Source organism: Gorilla gorilla, chromosome 8 (assembly GCF_029281585.2).
Source record: "Gorilla gorilla gorilla isolate KB3781 chromosome 8, NHGRI_mGorGor1-v2.1_pri, whole genome shotgun sequence".
In the NCBI taxonomy this organism is placed as follows: domain Eukaryota; kingdom Metazoa; phylum Chordata; class Mammalia; order Primates; family Hominidae; genus Gorilla; species Gorilla gorilla.
The window spans coordinates 132,094,186-132,109,032 of NC_073232.2; the positions used below are offsets into that span (position 1 = coordinate 132,094,186).

Below are 14,847 nucleotides of genomic sequence, written 5' to 3' on the forward strand. Positions count from 1 at the left end.
TATAGAATAAATTTATGGAAATGAAATTGCTGGATCAGACATTATGTATATTTAAATTTGATACCACTCTGTTGCTTCTGAAAAGATCACACCAGGTTTTTTTAAAAAATTGTTTTAAAGCAACAGTAGGAGCTAGTGCCCATTTCCTCACATATTGACCAGTGCGGTCTGTGTTTAGTATTCACGTTTGCCTAGATATAGGTGAAAACTCATTTTCTGTTTTAAATTGCATTTCTTTGAGTATTAAAGTTGTCATCTCTTCATTGAGTATAGGTTCAGAAATTGTAGTCTCATGTTTATTAGCTATTTGTATATTTTTTTCATGTGGATTTTCTCTGTATCCTTTACCATTTTTTTCCGTATTGGATTTAGGACTCTTTATGCATTATTGGTTTTTATGTTGCAGGTATATTCTCCTAGGTAGCACTTTGCTTTCTTACCTTTGCTTATACTGTCATTTGGTACACAGGCTTAAAATTTTTTAAAGTTATGCTTAGAAAGTCATGCTCCAACCTACATTTATAGAAGCATTATTCTAAGTTTTCTTCTAGCTCTATTATCATTAGAAAAACTATTTAGATTCTTAATGCATCTAGAATTTATTTGTGTATAATTAATGAGATGTAGGGAGCTAATGTAAGTTTCTCCTTACGCCACACATAGACATCCCAGTATCATTTATAGACTAGTCCATATTTGCCCCACAGTGGTATCATGAGCATAGCTTAGATTCTTCAGTGTTTACATAGGTCTGCCTCTGGGCCACCATTCCTGTTGTGTTGAGTCACTTAGCTATTTCTACGCTAGTATGACAGTTTTAATTGCTACAGATTTAGAGTATGTTTTGCTTTCCAATGGGACAAGTCCCTTTTTTATTATTAGCTTCCAAATTTTTTCCACATATTTACTCTTCCAGATGAACTTTTGAGTTGTTAAGTTCATTAACAGATCCTGATTGAATTTTGATTGGGATGGTTGAGTGTATAGATTAATTGGGGGAGACTTGAAATCTTTACAATATTGAATCTTGCTGCCTAGTAACATGGTATATGTTTCTGTTTATTCAGGTTTTCTATCATATGCTTTATGTACTTCAGCAGCATTTTATCATGTTCAGTATTTAGGCTTTATTTCTTTTTAAATCTAGATATCTAAAATATTTGCTGTTACAAAGGACCTTGTTTTCATTATTTCATTCTAATTGGTTACTGCAAATACATAGAAAAGCTATTAATGTCATTGATGTCAATTCTCACAAACTTAAATGTATGTAACAAATGAAAATTTTATAGGAAAAAAATTGATGTTTGAGTGGATTAATTTCTAAGTATGGCTATAAAATATTTCTAACACATAATTCCAAATTATTAAAAACCACACTGTGATTCTAACATCTAATTAAATTTTAAACCATATTGTGATTCTAACATCTAACTAAATTTTTTCTGTTTCTTTGCTCTTATAGGTTATTATTAACTTGGTAGACCAGGCAGGAAGAGAGAAGATTATTGGCGATGCTTACCTGAAGCAAGTGTTGCTTTTCAACAACTCACACCTCACTTACGTTTCGTTTGACTTCCATGAGCACTGGTAAGATGGCTTTCTGAGAATAGTGTTGATCAATTGCAGTGTTTTTGGTAGATGCTGCCACAGGGACCTTAGTTTCTCTTCTTTGCTGGGAATAAAAATTTCTTCTCATTGTTGGAAAGAAAAAGGGTATCATTCATTTACTTTGTTTTAATTTTCATGTGGGCATTATTTTGGCTAAAATTTTGAGTTGTTTCCAAAATATTTACAGTCGTTCTGTTCCAGAAGATCTTGGAGATGTAGAGTTCCCTTTTTGCTTTGATCACGCCAGCTAAAGAACTGATGGCATTGCCTTTCTGCTTGGGTCTGAGCCTAGCAGAAGTAATAGAATTTCCTTAAGGGTATCTTGCTGGCTCCTCTTCATGTCTGGTAGTGATACTTCTTTCTCGATGGGTAAACTTCACTAGAGGAAAACAACAACAATCAGGGCATCTTTTTTTTTTTTTTTTAAAGACAGGTCTCACTCTGTCGCCCAGGCTGAAGTGGAGTGTGGTGGCGTGATCTGGGCTCACTGCAACCTCCACTTTCTGGGTTCAAGGGATTCTCCTGCCTCAGCCTCCCGAGTAGCTGGGACTACGGCACACTCCACCATGCCCGGCTAACTTTTGTATTTTTTTTTTTTTTTTTTTTTTGAGACGGAGTCTTGCTTTGTCGCCCAGGCTGGAGTGCAGTGGCGCGATCTCGGCTCACTGCAAGCTCCACCTCCCGGGTTCACGCCATTCTCCTGCCTCAGCCTCCCGAGTAGCTGGGACTACAGGCGCCCACTACCACGCCCGGCTAATTTTTTGTATTTTTAGTAGAGACGGGGTTTCACCGTGTTAGCCAGGATGGTCTCGATCTCCTGACCTCGTGATCCGCCCGCCTCGGCCTCCCAAAGTGCTGGGATTACAGGCGTGAGCCACCGCGCCCGGCCACTTTTGTATTTTTTGATAGAGATGGGGTTTCACCATGTTGGCCAGGCTGGTCTCAAACTCCTAACCTCAAGTCATCCGCCCACCTTGGCCTCCCAAAGTGCTGGGATTACAGGCATGAGCCAATGTGCCCGGCCCAGTGAATCATTTTGATGGTGCCTTTAACGTGTGTATTCTGACAACAAGGTTCTTTTGCCATAATCCTGGTTCTAACTTAGGTTAATTTACCTAAGTATTGAAATTTGGTGGGGAAAGAAGCTTCTGATGTCTTTAGTATGTTTTGATGTGTTTTTAAGTATGCTTTATTTCACAATGCAGAGTAGCTATAAACATTTACCTAATTGCCTATATAATATATAGTAGTATTAACCTCATATATGTACAGCAACAATTCTTTTTAACTTTTCGAAGCTACATTAAATAGCATATCTTAAGTTTTAAAAAAATCTATGATTAAATTAAAGATTTTTTTCTTTCTTTTGGCATGGATTTTAGCCGAGGAATGAAGTTTGAGAATGTTCAGACACTAACAGATGCCATTTATGACATTATTCTTGATATGAAGTGGTGTTGGTAAGTATTTTACAAGAACTCCTTTTTACAGACTCTGGGATCTGTAAAATAGTACCACTGAGCATTAAACTGATAGCAGCATGCAGAGACAGCATTTATTTTTGTTCGTTTTGCTTCCCAGTTCCTATTCTTTTCAAGAGAATGTTGCTGACCCTTAGGCAGGTGGTGTTAGCTTTGAACAGGGAGAGGGTGTGAAATGGTCAGGCCAAATGAAGTGAAACGCTCTGACTGTTCTTTAAGGACATGAATTTATTCCTTCTCATGCCCCACGGTCCACATTTTCTCTTTCTCCTCTTTCTCACTGTTCCTAACACAGGAAGGAAGTCTTAGAGGTACTTTGTCTCAGTTTTCAGGCATTTCAAAATTATCAGAGATGGGAAATGATCCTGAGTACAGGAGGTTTAAATTGGCTTAAAGGACAGAAGAGAACATTTGATTAGATGTTAAGACTACACAGGTGGCCAGAGAAATTAGATGAGCAAGCCATGCTGTGTGCCTCCTCACTGGGGGGTAAAATAACTTCGTCTGTTTTGGAGAGTTTAGATGCATTTCTACTTTAAAGGAACAACGGTGTTTTAAAGTGCCTTCTGTTTTTTTACATGTAGGAAAACATAACTTGGGATGATGTCAGCTCTGCCTAGTAGTTATAGGACTTGGGGCAAGTCTGTCTGCACCCCAGTTTTTTTTTTTTTCCTTAAGATGAGGATAATATCTTCCTTGCTATGTTATTGTGTAAATTAACAATGATGTCTATAAATGACTCAATAATGCATAGCATATAAAGATACACCAAGCAAATTACAGCCAGTGCTGCTGTTTTATTGATATACTTTAAAGAATTGTGTCTTTTGAAAACCCTATTATTTTATATTGTAAAATAATTCTGTATTTTTTTAAAAAGGGTTGATGAAGCTGGGGTAATATGTAAGCAGGAAGGGATTTTTCGTGTTAATTGTATGGACTGCCTGGATCGCACCAACGTGGTCCAAGCTGCCATCGCGAGAGTGGTCATGGAACAGCAGGTAATTTGGAGTCTGTTGGATTGCAAATATTCATTTCGAAATGCTTTTTTTTCCATGAGTAAGCAAATAGCTAAATATTTTTCAAATGTCAAATATTCTATACAACATTTACAACATATAAACACCCTTGTTGCATTAAAATCTGGAAAGCACAACCTGCACTGAAAATCAGTTAAATAAAGTGAGATTTTCTTAATCACTCGTTTCAAAAATGTGACGGCCAACATTTTAAAGTCCATTGGGTGGCATTGTGTGGTCATTTACCTTTTCCCTCTCACCTCCAAGCCCACCCTTCTGTGTTTGGGGCTGGGAGTCTTGATACTGCATTTTTTTTTTTTTTGAGATGCAGTCTTGCTCTGTTGCCCAGGCTGTTGGGGAGGGAGCTGCTGACGGGAGGAGCACAGGTGAAGGAGCCTGTGTCTTTTTCTTCCTCCTGTCTCATGGGCTTCCTTGAGTGCCTCCTATTGGCAGATCCAGCAGGCCAAGCAGAAATGTGGTGTGTAGGCTGGGCGCAGTGGCTCATGCCTATAATCCAAGCACTTAGGGAGGCTGAGGTGGGTGGGTCACCTGAGGTCAGGAGTTTGAGACCAGCCTGGCCAAAATGGCGAGACCCCCTGTCTACTAAAATCCCATCCCTACTAGCTGGGCGTGGTGGCAGTCATCTGTAATCCCCGCTACTCGGGAGGCTAAGGCATGAAAATCACTTGAACCCAGGAGGCGGAGGTTGTAGTGAGCCCAGATCGTGCCACTGCACTCTAGCTTGGGAGATAGAGTAAGACTCTATCTTCAAAATAAAAATAAAAAAATAAAATACATAAAATAACCTTGTGACTGTACTTTGAGGACACGAATCTGTTTATCTTATGTACAGTGTTTAAGCAGCCAGGTTTGAGTTTAAGCCCTGGCTCTACCACGTACAAGGTTTTGACTCTGTACAAAGAACTTAACCTTTCCAAACCTCAGTCTCATAATTTGTAAAATGTAGGTGATAACAGTATCGATTACATAGTGTTGTTAGGACTAGTGAATGTGAAAAAACTGTGTAAAAAAGCTCTTAGAACTCTAGCCTTGGCACAGAGTTAACACTTACTAGGCACTTAACTATTCTGCCACTATTAGTATCGTTTCTGTGTGCTTTTTTGATATTCAGTTTCACTTATAGGCAAATTTCAAACAAAGACAAAATAGTATGATCCTGCACGTTAAAAATTGTACCAAAACAGTATAAATATTTCATTATATTTTTTCAACTTGTAGCAATTTATAAAGCCATCTTTCAAGCACTACTTTATTAAAAATGAGTCTGAAAAGACCATTTCTCTTATTTAAGGGTCCTAAATTGTATATGAATGTGTTTCCTTTTTCTGCAGTACACATTTTTTGCTATGGTTTCCTGGCCCATATACAGTTAATCCACCAATGTGTTCATTTTAGCTGAAAAAATTAGGTGTGATGCCCCCGGAACAGCCATTACCTGTGAAATGTAATCGCATCTACCAGATAATGTGGGCCAATAATGGTGACTCCATTAGCAGACAGTATGCTGGGACAGCTGCTCTGAAGGTAAATACTTGCAGGAAGCATCTGTGGGTCATTATGTAGGACACAGCTTAGACTATGGTTTAAAACCACAGAAATGTGTGTGGGTTCCAGATTGCAGATGTGTGTAGTTGACTCTTTTCTGAAATGGTTGGCTAAGGCAGGGCCAGGTAATGTGACTCAAGCAGGCCCACATTACATCAGAGGGAGAGGGGGCTGTGTGGGCCTGAGGAGGAGTGTGTGCTCTCTCTGGAGGGGCCTATGTTGCCAGACCCTCCAGTTTTTCAAGGGATTCTGGAAATCCAGAATTTTATATGAAATGGTTGGTTTTCAAAACTGACAAAACAGAGCATGTCTGCTGGCAGGTTTTGGCCACCAGTGTCATACTTCATCTTTGAGTTTGAATCCCAACCCTGCTTCTTAACTAGCTGTGACCTTGGGCAAGTCACTTAACCACTCTCATTTGTCACACAGGAATTATACTAGACCTATTTCAAAAGACTGTTATGGGATCATATGAGTCAATGCATGTAAGGGCTTAGAATATTCTCTGACACACGTAAATGCGGAAGAAATGTTTTAGTTATTGTTAAAAGTAAAGTCCTTTGAAGATCTATAGAGCTAGTCCTCACAGAATATTAAGTTAAATATAAAATATATTCTGTAGTAAATAAATTACTCAGTCTGAGGGCGTTGTCCTCTGTGGCAGTAGGAAGTGTTAGAATTTGTTTAAATTAGGTTTATGTTAATCATTCTTCAAGGTTCTAGTTCATCTCAAGGTACTTCCTACACAGATTGTACCATCAAGGACTTAACAGGCATCAGTCCTTCTTTTGCATTGAGTGATAAATATCAAAAGCTTTTTATTAATTACAGAAAGTAAACTTTGGAAGTCCTGGTAAAGACCAGGTACAGTGGCTCAACCCTGTAATCCCAGCACTTTAGGAGGCTGAGGCAGGTGGATCACCTGAGGTCCGGTGTTCAAGACCAGCCTGGCCAACAAGGTGAAACCCTGTCTCTACAAAAATATAAAAATTAGCCGGGCATGGTGGCGTGCGCCTGTAATCCCAGCTACTCAGATGGCTGAGGTGTGAGAATCACTTGAACCCGGGAGGCGGAGGTTGCAGTGAGCCGAGATTGTGCCATTGCACTCCAGCCTGGGCGACAGAGCAAGACTCTGTCTCAAAAAAAAAAAAAGAAAAAAAAAAAGCCTGGTACAAGTTAGTGATTAAAGAGAAATACTTCTCTTTTTTTCCGCTTGATTTTAAACTTCTTTGGGATGAGTATTACACCTTTTTTCTGTAATAGAGACTTGTTGCTCTACTAATATTCCCTGAGACTGACCTAATTGGCAGCATGTTCTTCCTAAATTGTCGGTTTTTGGACTGAGATTTCTGAGATTGCCTTGGAGAGAAATAGAGGGGTTGGGATGGGGAAAAAGAGACTGCACCTTCCTTGGCTTAAGTTTAAGTCACCACTTCTCTAGGGACTTGCTCTGACATCTTTGTTGTGAAAAGCGCAAGGGAAACAAAACAGTTTAAGTTGTCACTGGGTTGTTCTGCAGGTGCTGGTGATGTGCAGCAAGGTAAGGAAACCCCTGCTTTTCCTCCCTGTGTAGAGCTGCTCATCTGCACACCCAGGCTAAAAGCCCATTGTGATCAACTCTAGGGAACTAGCCACATTTTCCCACGTCAGAAACTCGGTTTTTGAATATTACACCAGTTTGAAATGTAAATAATTTTTATTGTTTTGGTGTTTGTCATATAATTTGTTTTGACCTGTAAATTCTAGAAATTCTACAAATTGCCAAGAGTGGCTTTACCCTAAAGCACCATCTAACTGTGAAGACTTGATGCCACAAATAGCATTTGACAAGCTTAGATCAGGGTAGAATACTAGTAGATATTTTAACTTAACTATACTGTTTGAAAATTATGAAAGTCAGACCTTGGAAATTATAAAAGCCTGTAGAATTCTAGACTTGAACTGAAAGCCCACAATTTATTTTGGGGGCATTCTTGTGTTTAAATAAGATGTCAAAATCAGTTTTTGTTTGACAGGGTGACTTTACAAGGACAGGAGAAAGGAAGTTAGCAGGAGTTATGAAAGATGGAGTGAACTCAGCAAACAGATATTACCTCAACCGATTTAAGGATGCTTATAGGCAAGCTGTTATAGGTAAGAAGCAGAAAAGCTTTTCTTTCCTCAAAATTTATGTCTTCTGTGACTAATAGTTTACAGAAACCAGCTTCATTAACATAATTCATATTTTGTAATATACTTGTGTTTCTGTATTGAGCATCTTACCCAATACATCAAATTCAAATTTTTACAAGATTAGAATTTGACAAATATTTTTGGCTGGAGCAACAAAAGAAACCATCTGTTTTCCATGCATATTTGTCAGTTTATTACTCAGGTAATAGAAAGCAGGGTTTGAAGCTCCTGGAGTGTGGAATAAGGTGCCCTAAAACATCAACAATTAAAAACTTCATATTCCGTTTGTTTTCTCATTACTCAAGGCTGAGCAATGTAACCAGATTATTTTTCCTGTATATTATTTGTTCTGTGTTCTTGCTGTGGACAAATATACCAGCCTTTTCCATAAGCATGGTTTATCAGAATATTAGGGTACCAGATTTAGAGATTACCCTAACCAACTCATCATTTTTTTGGAAGAGGAAATGGAAGGATAGATTGCCCAGTAGAATGTATGCATTGACATTTTTTAAATTTAATATTCATGAAGATGTTACTTTATAGGATTAAAGTAAATGCAGAGTGTTCTGGATTAGAACCAAATGTAACATAGCTGACCTGTAGTCCCTGAGGGTCTTTTTGAAATCTTATTTCTTCACCTGATTATTTAGTGCACACATCAAACTAGTAGGGCCTAGACACAGGCCACTTAGGAATTTGAGAAGTCTGATGTAAAGATGTTTGACTTATTTGCCAGACATGGAGGATGCATGCTGTGACTACAGAATTGGATTTTAGCAGTTGATATTCAAGGAAAAAAGAAGATATCTTGCTTCCATTGGTTGACCTAGCTACTCAGTTATATCACTGAGGACCTCAGTTCTGTCCTCTCAGTTCAGCCATCCATAGCATCAGCTGCATCCAGATCCTGAAGCTGGCTGAGAGATCTTCAAGGTTGAGAGATAGAAGCCAGTAGCAATCTGTGCTTGTCTCTTTCCTGTGTAGGGCCAGTGGTTGGCAGATCTTCTTTCGCTGAAGCCTCCTCGAGTGTCATTGTCCCATGAGATAATGAGATAGGGAGGAATAACTCCATAGGGAATGGGATTATAATGATTTATTAAGGCTGCGCCGCATGCCCCACCAAGAGGAAGTTAGCTTGTCTGTTCAGATCTTTGCTCATTTTACAATTGGCTTATCTTTTTATTATTGATTTATACCAGATAGATGAATTGTAAATATTTTCTCCTGTTCTAGGGGTTATCTTTTCACTTTTGTGTTGGTGCCCTTTGAAACACAGTTTTTAATTTTTATGATGTCCAGTTTGTCTGTTTTTTCTTCTTTTATTGCTTATGATTTTAGTGTCATATCTTAAAAATCATGCCTAATCCAAGGTTACAAAGATTTATGCTTGTGTTTTCTTCCAAGAGCTTTACAGTTTTAGGTCTTACACTCTCTTTTGTTTTTTAAAAATATATTAGTAAACTAAAATGATGATAGATATTAATAATTCCACCCTAGATTTGATGCAAGGCATTCCAGTGACAGAAGATCTTTACTCCATATTTACCAAGGAGAAGGAACATGAAGCTTTGCATAAGGAAAATCAGAGAAGCCACCAGGAACTAATTAGCCAGCTCTTACAAAGTTACATGAAGTTACTACTGCCTGATGATGAGAAGTTCCATGGGGGCTGGGCCCTCATTGACTGTGACCCTAGGTGAGTTGGAGTGGTGTCCAGGTGACCAGCTTGCTTAACCGATGTTGGGAAGTTGTCATGATTAACACTGGCAGTTGTCCCTAAAGCTGTGGGCATGGATGCATGGCGCGTGACTATTTCCTCTATGAGCTGGTAGTGAGGCAAGCTGACTGAGGCACTTGCCTTGGATGCAAAATTAAGGGGGTTCTAAAAACTTGGTAATGAAGAAAAATATTTTAGTGCAGTATTTGATTAAACAAAATTCAAATTGCCAAACTACAGCCTGCAGTTGGCTGTGGGTTCCCCACTCCCTGCTCTAGAATCTAGGTTTATTGTATTAATGCACATAAGTGAGTACAACAAGAGGTGTAGTGAGGCTGGGTATTTTTATTGGCTATAAAGTGGTCCTGGCCTTTTATAAAATAAATAGGTCAACTAATATTCTTTTTTTTTTTTTTTTTAACAAAAACCAGTTTCAAGTGGTTCTTCAAAATATCAATGAATAGTGGGATCTAAATTTATCCACTAGATTGAATGCTTGCCTTTAGGCTGAAATCTAAAATCATAATCTTTAATATTATAAATCAGAAACATTTTGGGAACTTGTAGCCCAAGCTTTAAGAATAAAGCGCTCTAGTTCGATTTTATCTCATACGTTTTGTGTGTTTTTAGTAAGAGGGGCATAAAATGTGCTTGAAAGTACAATTAAAGATAGTATTTATGTATTAAAAGGAATAAAAAACGTTGACTGTGGATTCATAGGGAAACATCCCATGATATTAATCTCATGGATTTTTTTCACTTTGATAGTAAATACTGTTATGTATGGATATAATATGTGGACTTTAAAAATAAGAGATGAATTTTCCTCACACACAACCTAGCAGAAGGTTTTTGTGTTTGTTTAAGCCATTTGGTAAAGCTATTTTGATTCATGTCCTTCACTTGTTTTTTTAGTGGCAGCAATCCAACTTAATGTAGCACCAAAAAAAAAAAAAAGAGTACTTTTACTTCCCATTCAGAAATAACTGCTGGCAGCACACGTGCATTTTCCTTGAGTTTTAACTGCACTTAGATTTTTAAGAGGGTATCAATATCATGATTGTCAATATCATCTTTCTTCAGTCAAGTGTTTTTGTGTCTACTTTGGGATAATCAAAATTGGGAAAAACCAAAAGGTTTATTTCTAGTGTTGGCTACGATTTTGTAGGGTCACATTACACTTGATGATTTGATTTCCAATTCTGTAATTTTTATGGAAAATTGGTACCCTGGGGTGAAGAGTATTAGAAGATGTAAAGTGTATATAGCTTTGCTATTTAAAGTTTGCAACAAAGTCTGGGTAAGGATGCTTTAAGAGTCATTAGAAGCCTCTTGCAAAGACTCATAAAAACATACTTATTTCTGGCAATTATATTAATAAAAATAATGAATAATGGTGTGGTGGCTTGCACCTATAACGCCAGCACTTTGGGAGGCCAAGGCAAGAGGATCATTTGAGTCCAGGAGTTTGAGACCTCATCTCTACAAAAAAATTTTAAAATTAGCCTGGTATTGTGGTGCACAGCTATGATCCCAGCTACTCGGGAGGCTGAGGTGAGAGGGACTCTTGAGCCCAGGCATTTGAGGCTGCAGTGAGCCATGACTGCAGCACTGAACTCCAGCCTGGGTGACAGAGTGAGACCCTGTCTCAAAAAACAAAACAAAACAAACAAAAAAAACCCAAAAAACACTATGGTGAAACAAGAATAGTCTTCTAGGATTAGGTCTTTAAATCACTGGCTGGGCACAGTAGCTCACACCTGTAATCCCAGTGCTTGGGGACGCTGAGTTTGGAGGGTCACTTGAGGCCAGCAGTTCAAGACCAGCCTGGACAATGTAGTGAGACACTGTCTCTTAAAAAAAGTCACCATTGGGTGATTAGAGTCTCAGATCTTTTAAGTTCTCAGCTACCAAATATCTGCCTCAGAAATGACATTGTGCTTCAGTTTTCTTTTCTTCATTAACATGATGAAATGCTTCTCTTTTTTTTTCCTGATTTTTGACTCCCACCTCTGTCCAGTGCCCAGTAAATGCATTTCCTGTTTTTCTTTAATCCAGCACTATAGAATTTGACTTCCCGATAACAGGGAGCCAGTGAGTATCTTCTGTTCATCTTCTTTAATTAAAGTTCCTAAGGCCGGGCACGGTGGCTCACGCCTGTAATCCCAGAACTTTGGAAGGCCGAGGCGGGCAGATCACAAGGTCAGTAGTTCGAGACCAGCCTGACCAACATGGAGAAACCTCGTCTCTACTAAAAATAAAATTAGCTGGGCATGGTGGTGTGTGCCTGTAGTCTCAGCTACTTGGGAGGCCTAGGCAGGTGAATTGCTTGAACCCGGCAGGCGGAGGTTGCAGTGAGCCGAGATCACACCATTGCACTCCAACCTAGGTGACAGAGTGAGGCTCCATCTCAAAATAAATCAATAAATAAATAATAAAAGTTCCCAATGAAGAATAACTTACCATCAGTCACACGTAACTTATCATCAGTCACACGTAACTTACCATCAGTGACACGTGTTAGACAGCAAGGGCCAGTGCATCCTTCCTGTTGCTCATTGCTGCCTTTGGGCTGTACAGCTGAGGAGTTCTTCCCCAAAAAGCAGCTGCCCACTCTCCTTCATGACAGGTGAAGCTGAAACACACGCATTCAGTGTGTTATCAGGTTTTCAGCACATGGGGCTACCCCTAAAGATGACCCAGATAGTCTTACATGGCATGATGGACAATGAAATCTTTAAGTTCATTTTGTTTAATCCTTATTGCTGCTTTGCCTTTAGATGCTAACCTGGTCCAGGGCTTGCAGCTGCCCCACTGTGGGTCTCAGGCTGAGCTTTCTGCTGAGTTTGCCTTTTAGTTGTATGTTTGTTTCTTGTTTCTACTTCTTCTTTTTTTGTTTTTTTTTGGACAGCGTCTCGCTCTGTCGCCCAGGCTGGAGTGCAGTGGCGCGATCTCGGCTCACTGCAAGTTCCGCCTCCTGGGTTCACGCCATTCTTCTGCCTCAGCCTCCCGAGTAGCTGGGACTACAGGCACCTGACACCATGCCCGGCTAATTTTTTGTATTTTTAATAGAGATGGCGTTTCACCGTGTTAGCCAGGATGGTCTCGATCTCCTGACCTCGTGATCCACCCACTCCGGCCTCCCAAAGTGCTGGGATTACAGGTGTGAACCACTGTGCCCAGCCCTCTACTTCTTTATTGTTTTGGGATAGCTTCCATTGGGGGCCTCTAAGTCTCCCAATTACTTTCAAATTTGTTGTCGGATTCCCTCACTCTCTTGCTCAGATGTTGCTACACAGTGTTTTTTCCTCTGATTCTTTCTTAGATGGTCAGTTGCCAAGAGTGATTGTGAGAGTATTCTTTACCTGTGTTACGTGCCAGAGCCTCCACTGCCATCCTTATCTTCTTCCTTGTGGTCATTGGTATCCAAAATAGACCCGTCAGAGTCACTGGCTCAGTGATTCCCTTTGATCTTTATCCTTTGGGACACCGAAAGATTCTGAAGATTTTCCCATCAATGTAGGAATCGTTAGCTGAGGTGCTGTCTTTCCTGATGTATTGTTGGTTGTGAAAATGTTGTCTTCTCTGATGTGTAAACCAGTGTCTGATGCAGAGTGGTTCTGTCTGTTGGCTCTTCAGTCCAGAGAAGCTGACTTGGGTCTAAGGCAGAGATGGGCAGGGGAGCTCCATCACTAACCAGGACAGCAGGAGTGTCTGAGGGAATGACGTGTTAATTGTCAAGAGGAGGAGGTAGAACAGAGGACACAAGGGTGACTGACTTGTGGAATTTGTGTGTGGTCTGCTCTTTGGAGACAGGCATGGCTGCTAAATTTTGAGACTCTCCACTCTGTTCCGGAAAGATCTCCTTTAAAGCTCACCATGCCAGACTGATTGCATCTCACAATGGTTGAGGTGTTGGCTGCTTGCTAGATTTTCCTTGCTGTTGGTGGTCCCCGTGGTTAACGTTTTGCTAGAAACTTGTTCCTTTGAAGGTTGGGGACAGGATGAGGTGGATGTAGGAGCTAGTGAAGCCAATGCTTTGGAGCCAACAGCTTCTCAGGTCATGTTTTCCTTGTTGGCTTGCGTAGCAGGATGAGGCCTGCCTACCAGGAGTCTTGGTATTTTTCTAATGGAAGGCACTTAATCTCCCTGTGGCTGGCTCCACTGTGAGCCCCTTTTGGAGAGCCAGGTGGTTTAGGGGTTTAGGCTGGGGCACAGGAGGAGCTAACTGGAGGAGGTGGAGCAGGGGCTGGCTCTCAGAATGGTTTTCAAGTGTTTTCTTTTCTTCTAGAGGTGATGCGTTTTCAGATAGAGAACTGTTACCTTCTTCCTACATTTTCCTCTTCCGTGGATTATGCATTACTCTTGGTGGACAGCGGATGTCATGTGCTGTTTGAGTTTTCAAAGTAACTATTGCGTTTCCATCTAGATTACAGAATTCTTTAGCAACTCCTCTTCGTACAGGCACGTCTTTGTCTTGTGGGTGTGATTCTTTCTAATAATACTGCTGAGATTTCTTTGAATTTGCCACCGATATTTTTCTTCCACTTACTGCAAGCCTTAAAGATTTTCCTAGTGGTGCTCTGTTTCCCTTTCTCTTGATGAGAGATTTGGAAACCTGCTCTTGGGCCGAGTTTGCTATAGAACCTCTGTACAGTCCATCAGCTCAGCTGGAGATGTTGACCCAGAACAGAGGCTCCTGGTGGAGGACAAGAGGTGGCCCTGGAAGTGGAAGTGGGGTTGCGGGTCTTTGGAGAGCCAGGCAGTGGAAGGCTCAGCTCCCAGACTTGGGGACTTGCTCTCACTGCCTGCCTGAACCATCCACTCCTGGAATATGTGTGTGTGTTTAAACAGTTTTATTGAGACATATAATTCATATACCATATAATTCACCTATTTAAAGTATATAATTCAGTGGTTTGTAGTATATTCGGAGTTGTGCAGCCATCACCATGGTCAATTTTAGGACATTTTCATCACCACAAAGAGAAGCCCCGTACTTTTTAGCTGTCACTTCCCTACCCTCCACACTACCATCCCTAAGCAACCACTAATCTACTTCGTCTCTGCATTTGCGTATTCTAGACATTTCGTTCAAGTGGAATAATATAATACGTGGCCTTTTGTGACTGGCTGCTTTCAGTTAGCATAATGTTTTCCAGGTTAATCCACGTTGTGGCATGTGTCAGAACTTCATTCCTTTTTGTAGCTGAATAGTATTTCATTATAGACCACATTTTGTTCATTCTTCTCTTGATGGGCATTTGGGTTATTTCCA

The 14,847-nt window shown here is 40.1% G+C and overlaps 1 protein-coding gene across 2 annotated transcripts in view; it reads left to right on the top strand.

Annotated features, from left to right (window-relative positions):
* INPP5F (inositol polyphosphate-5-phosphatase F) overlaps nucleotides 1-14,847 on the top strand; it is a 101,730-nt gene that overhangs the window by 74,963 nt on the left and 11,920 nt on the right. For both annotated transcript variants that reach the window (XM_031015133.3, XM_031015135.3), the window contains 6 exons: nucleotides 1,466-1,590; nucleotides 2,994-3,071; nucleotides 3,973-4,093; nucleotides 5,528-5,656; nucleotides 7,693-7,810; nucleotides 9,350-9,548. In XM_031015133.3, the coding sequence (XP_030870993.3) occupies nucleotides 1,466-1,590; nucleotides 2,994-3,071; nucleotides 3,973-4,093; nucleotides 5,528-5,656; nucleotides 7,693-7,810; nucleotides 9,350-9,548 (770 nt within the window). The remainder of the gene's footprint in view (nucleotides 1-1,465; nucleotides 1,591-2,993; nucleotides 3,072-3,972; nucleotides 4,094-5,527; nucleotides 5,657-7,692; nucleotides 7,811-9,349; nucleotides 9,549-14,847) is intronic.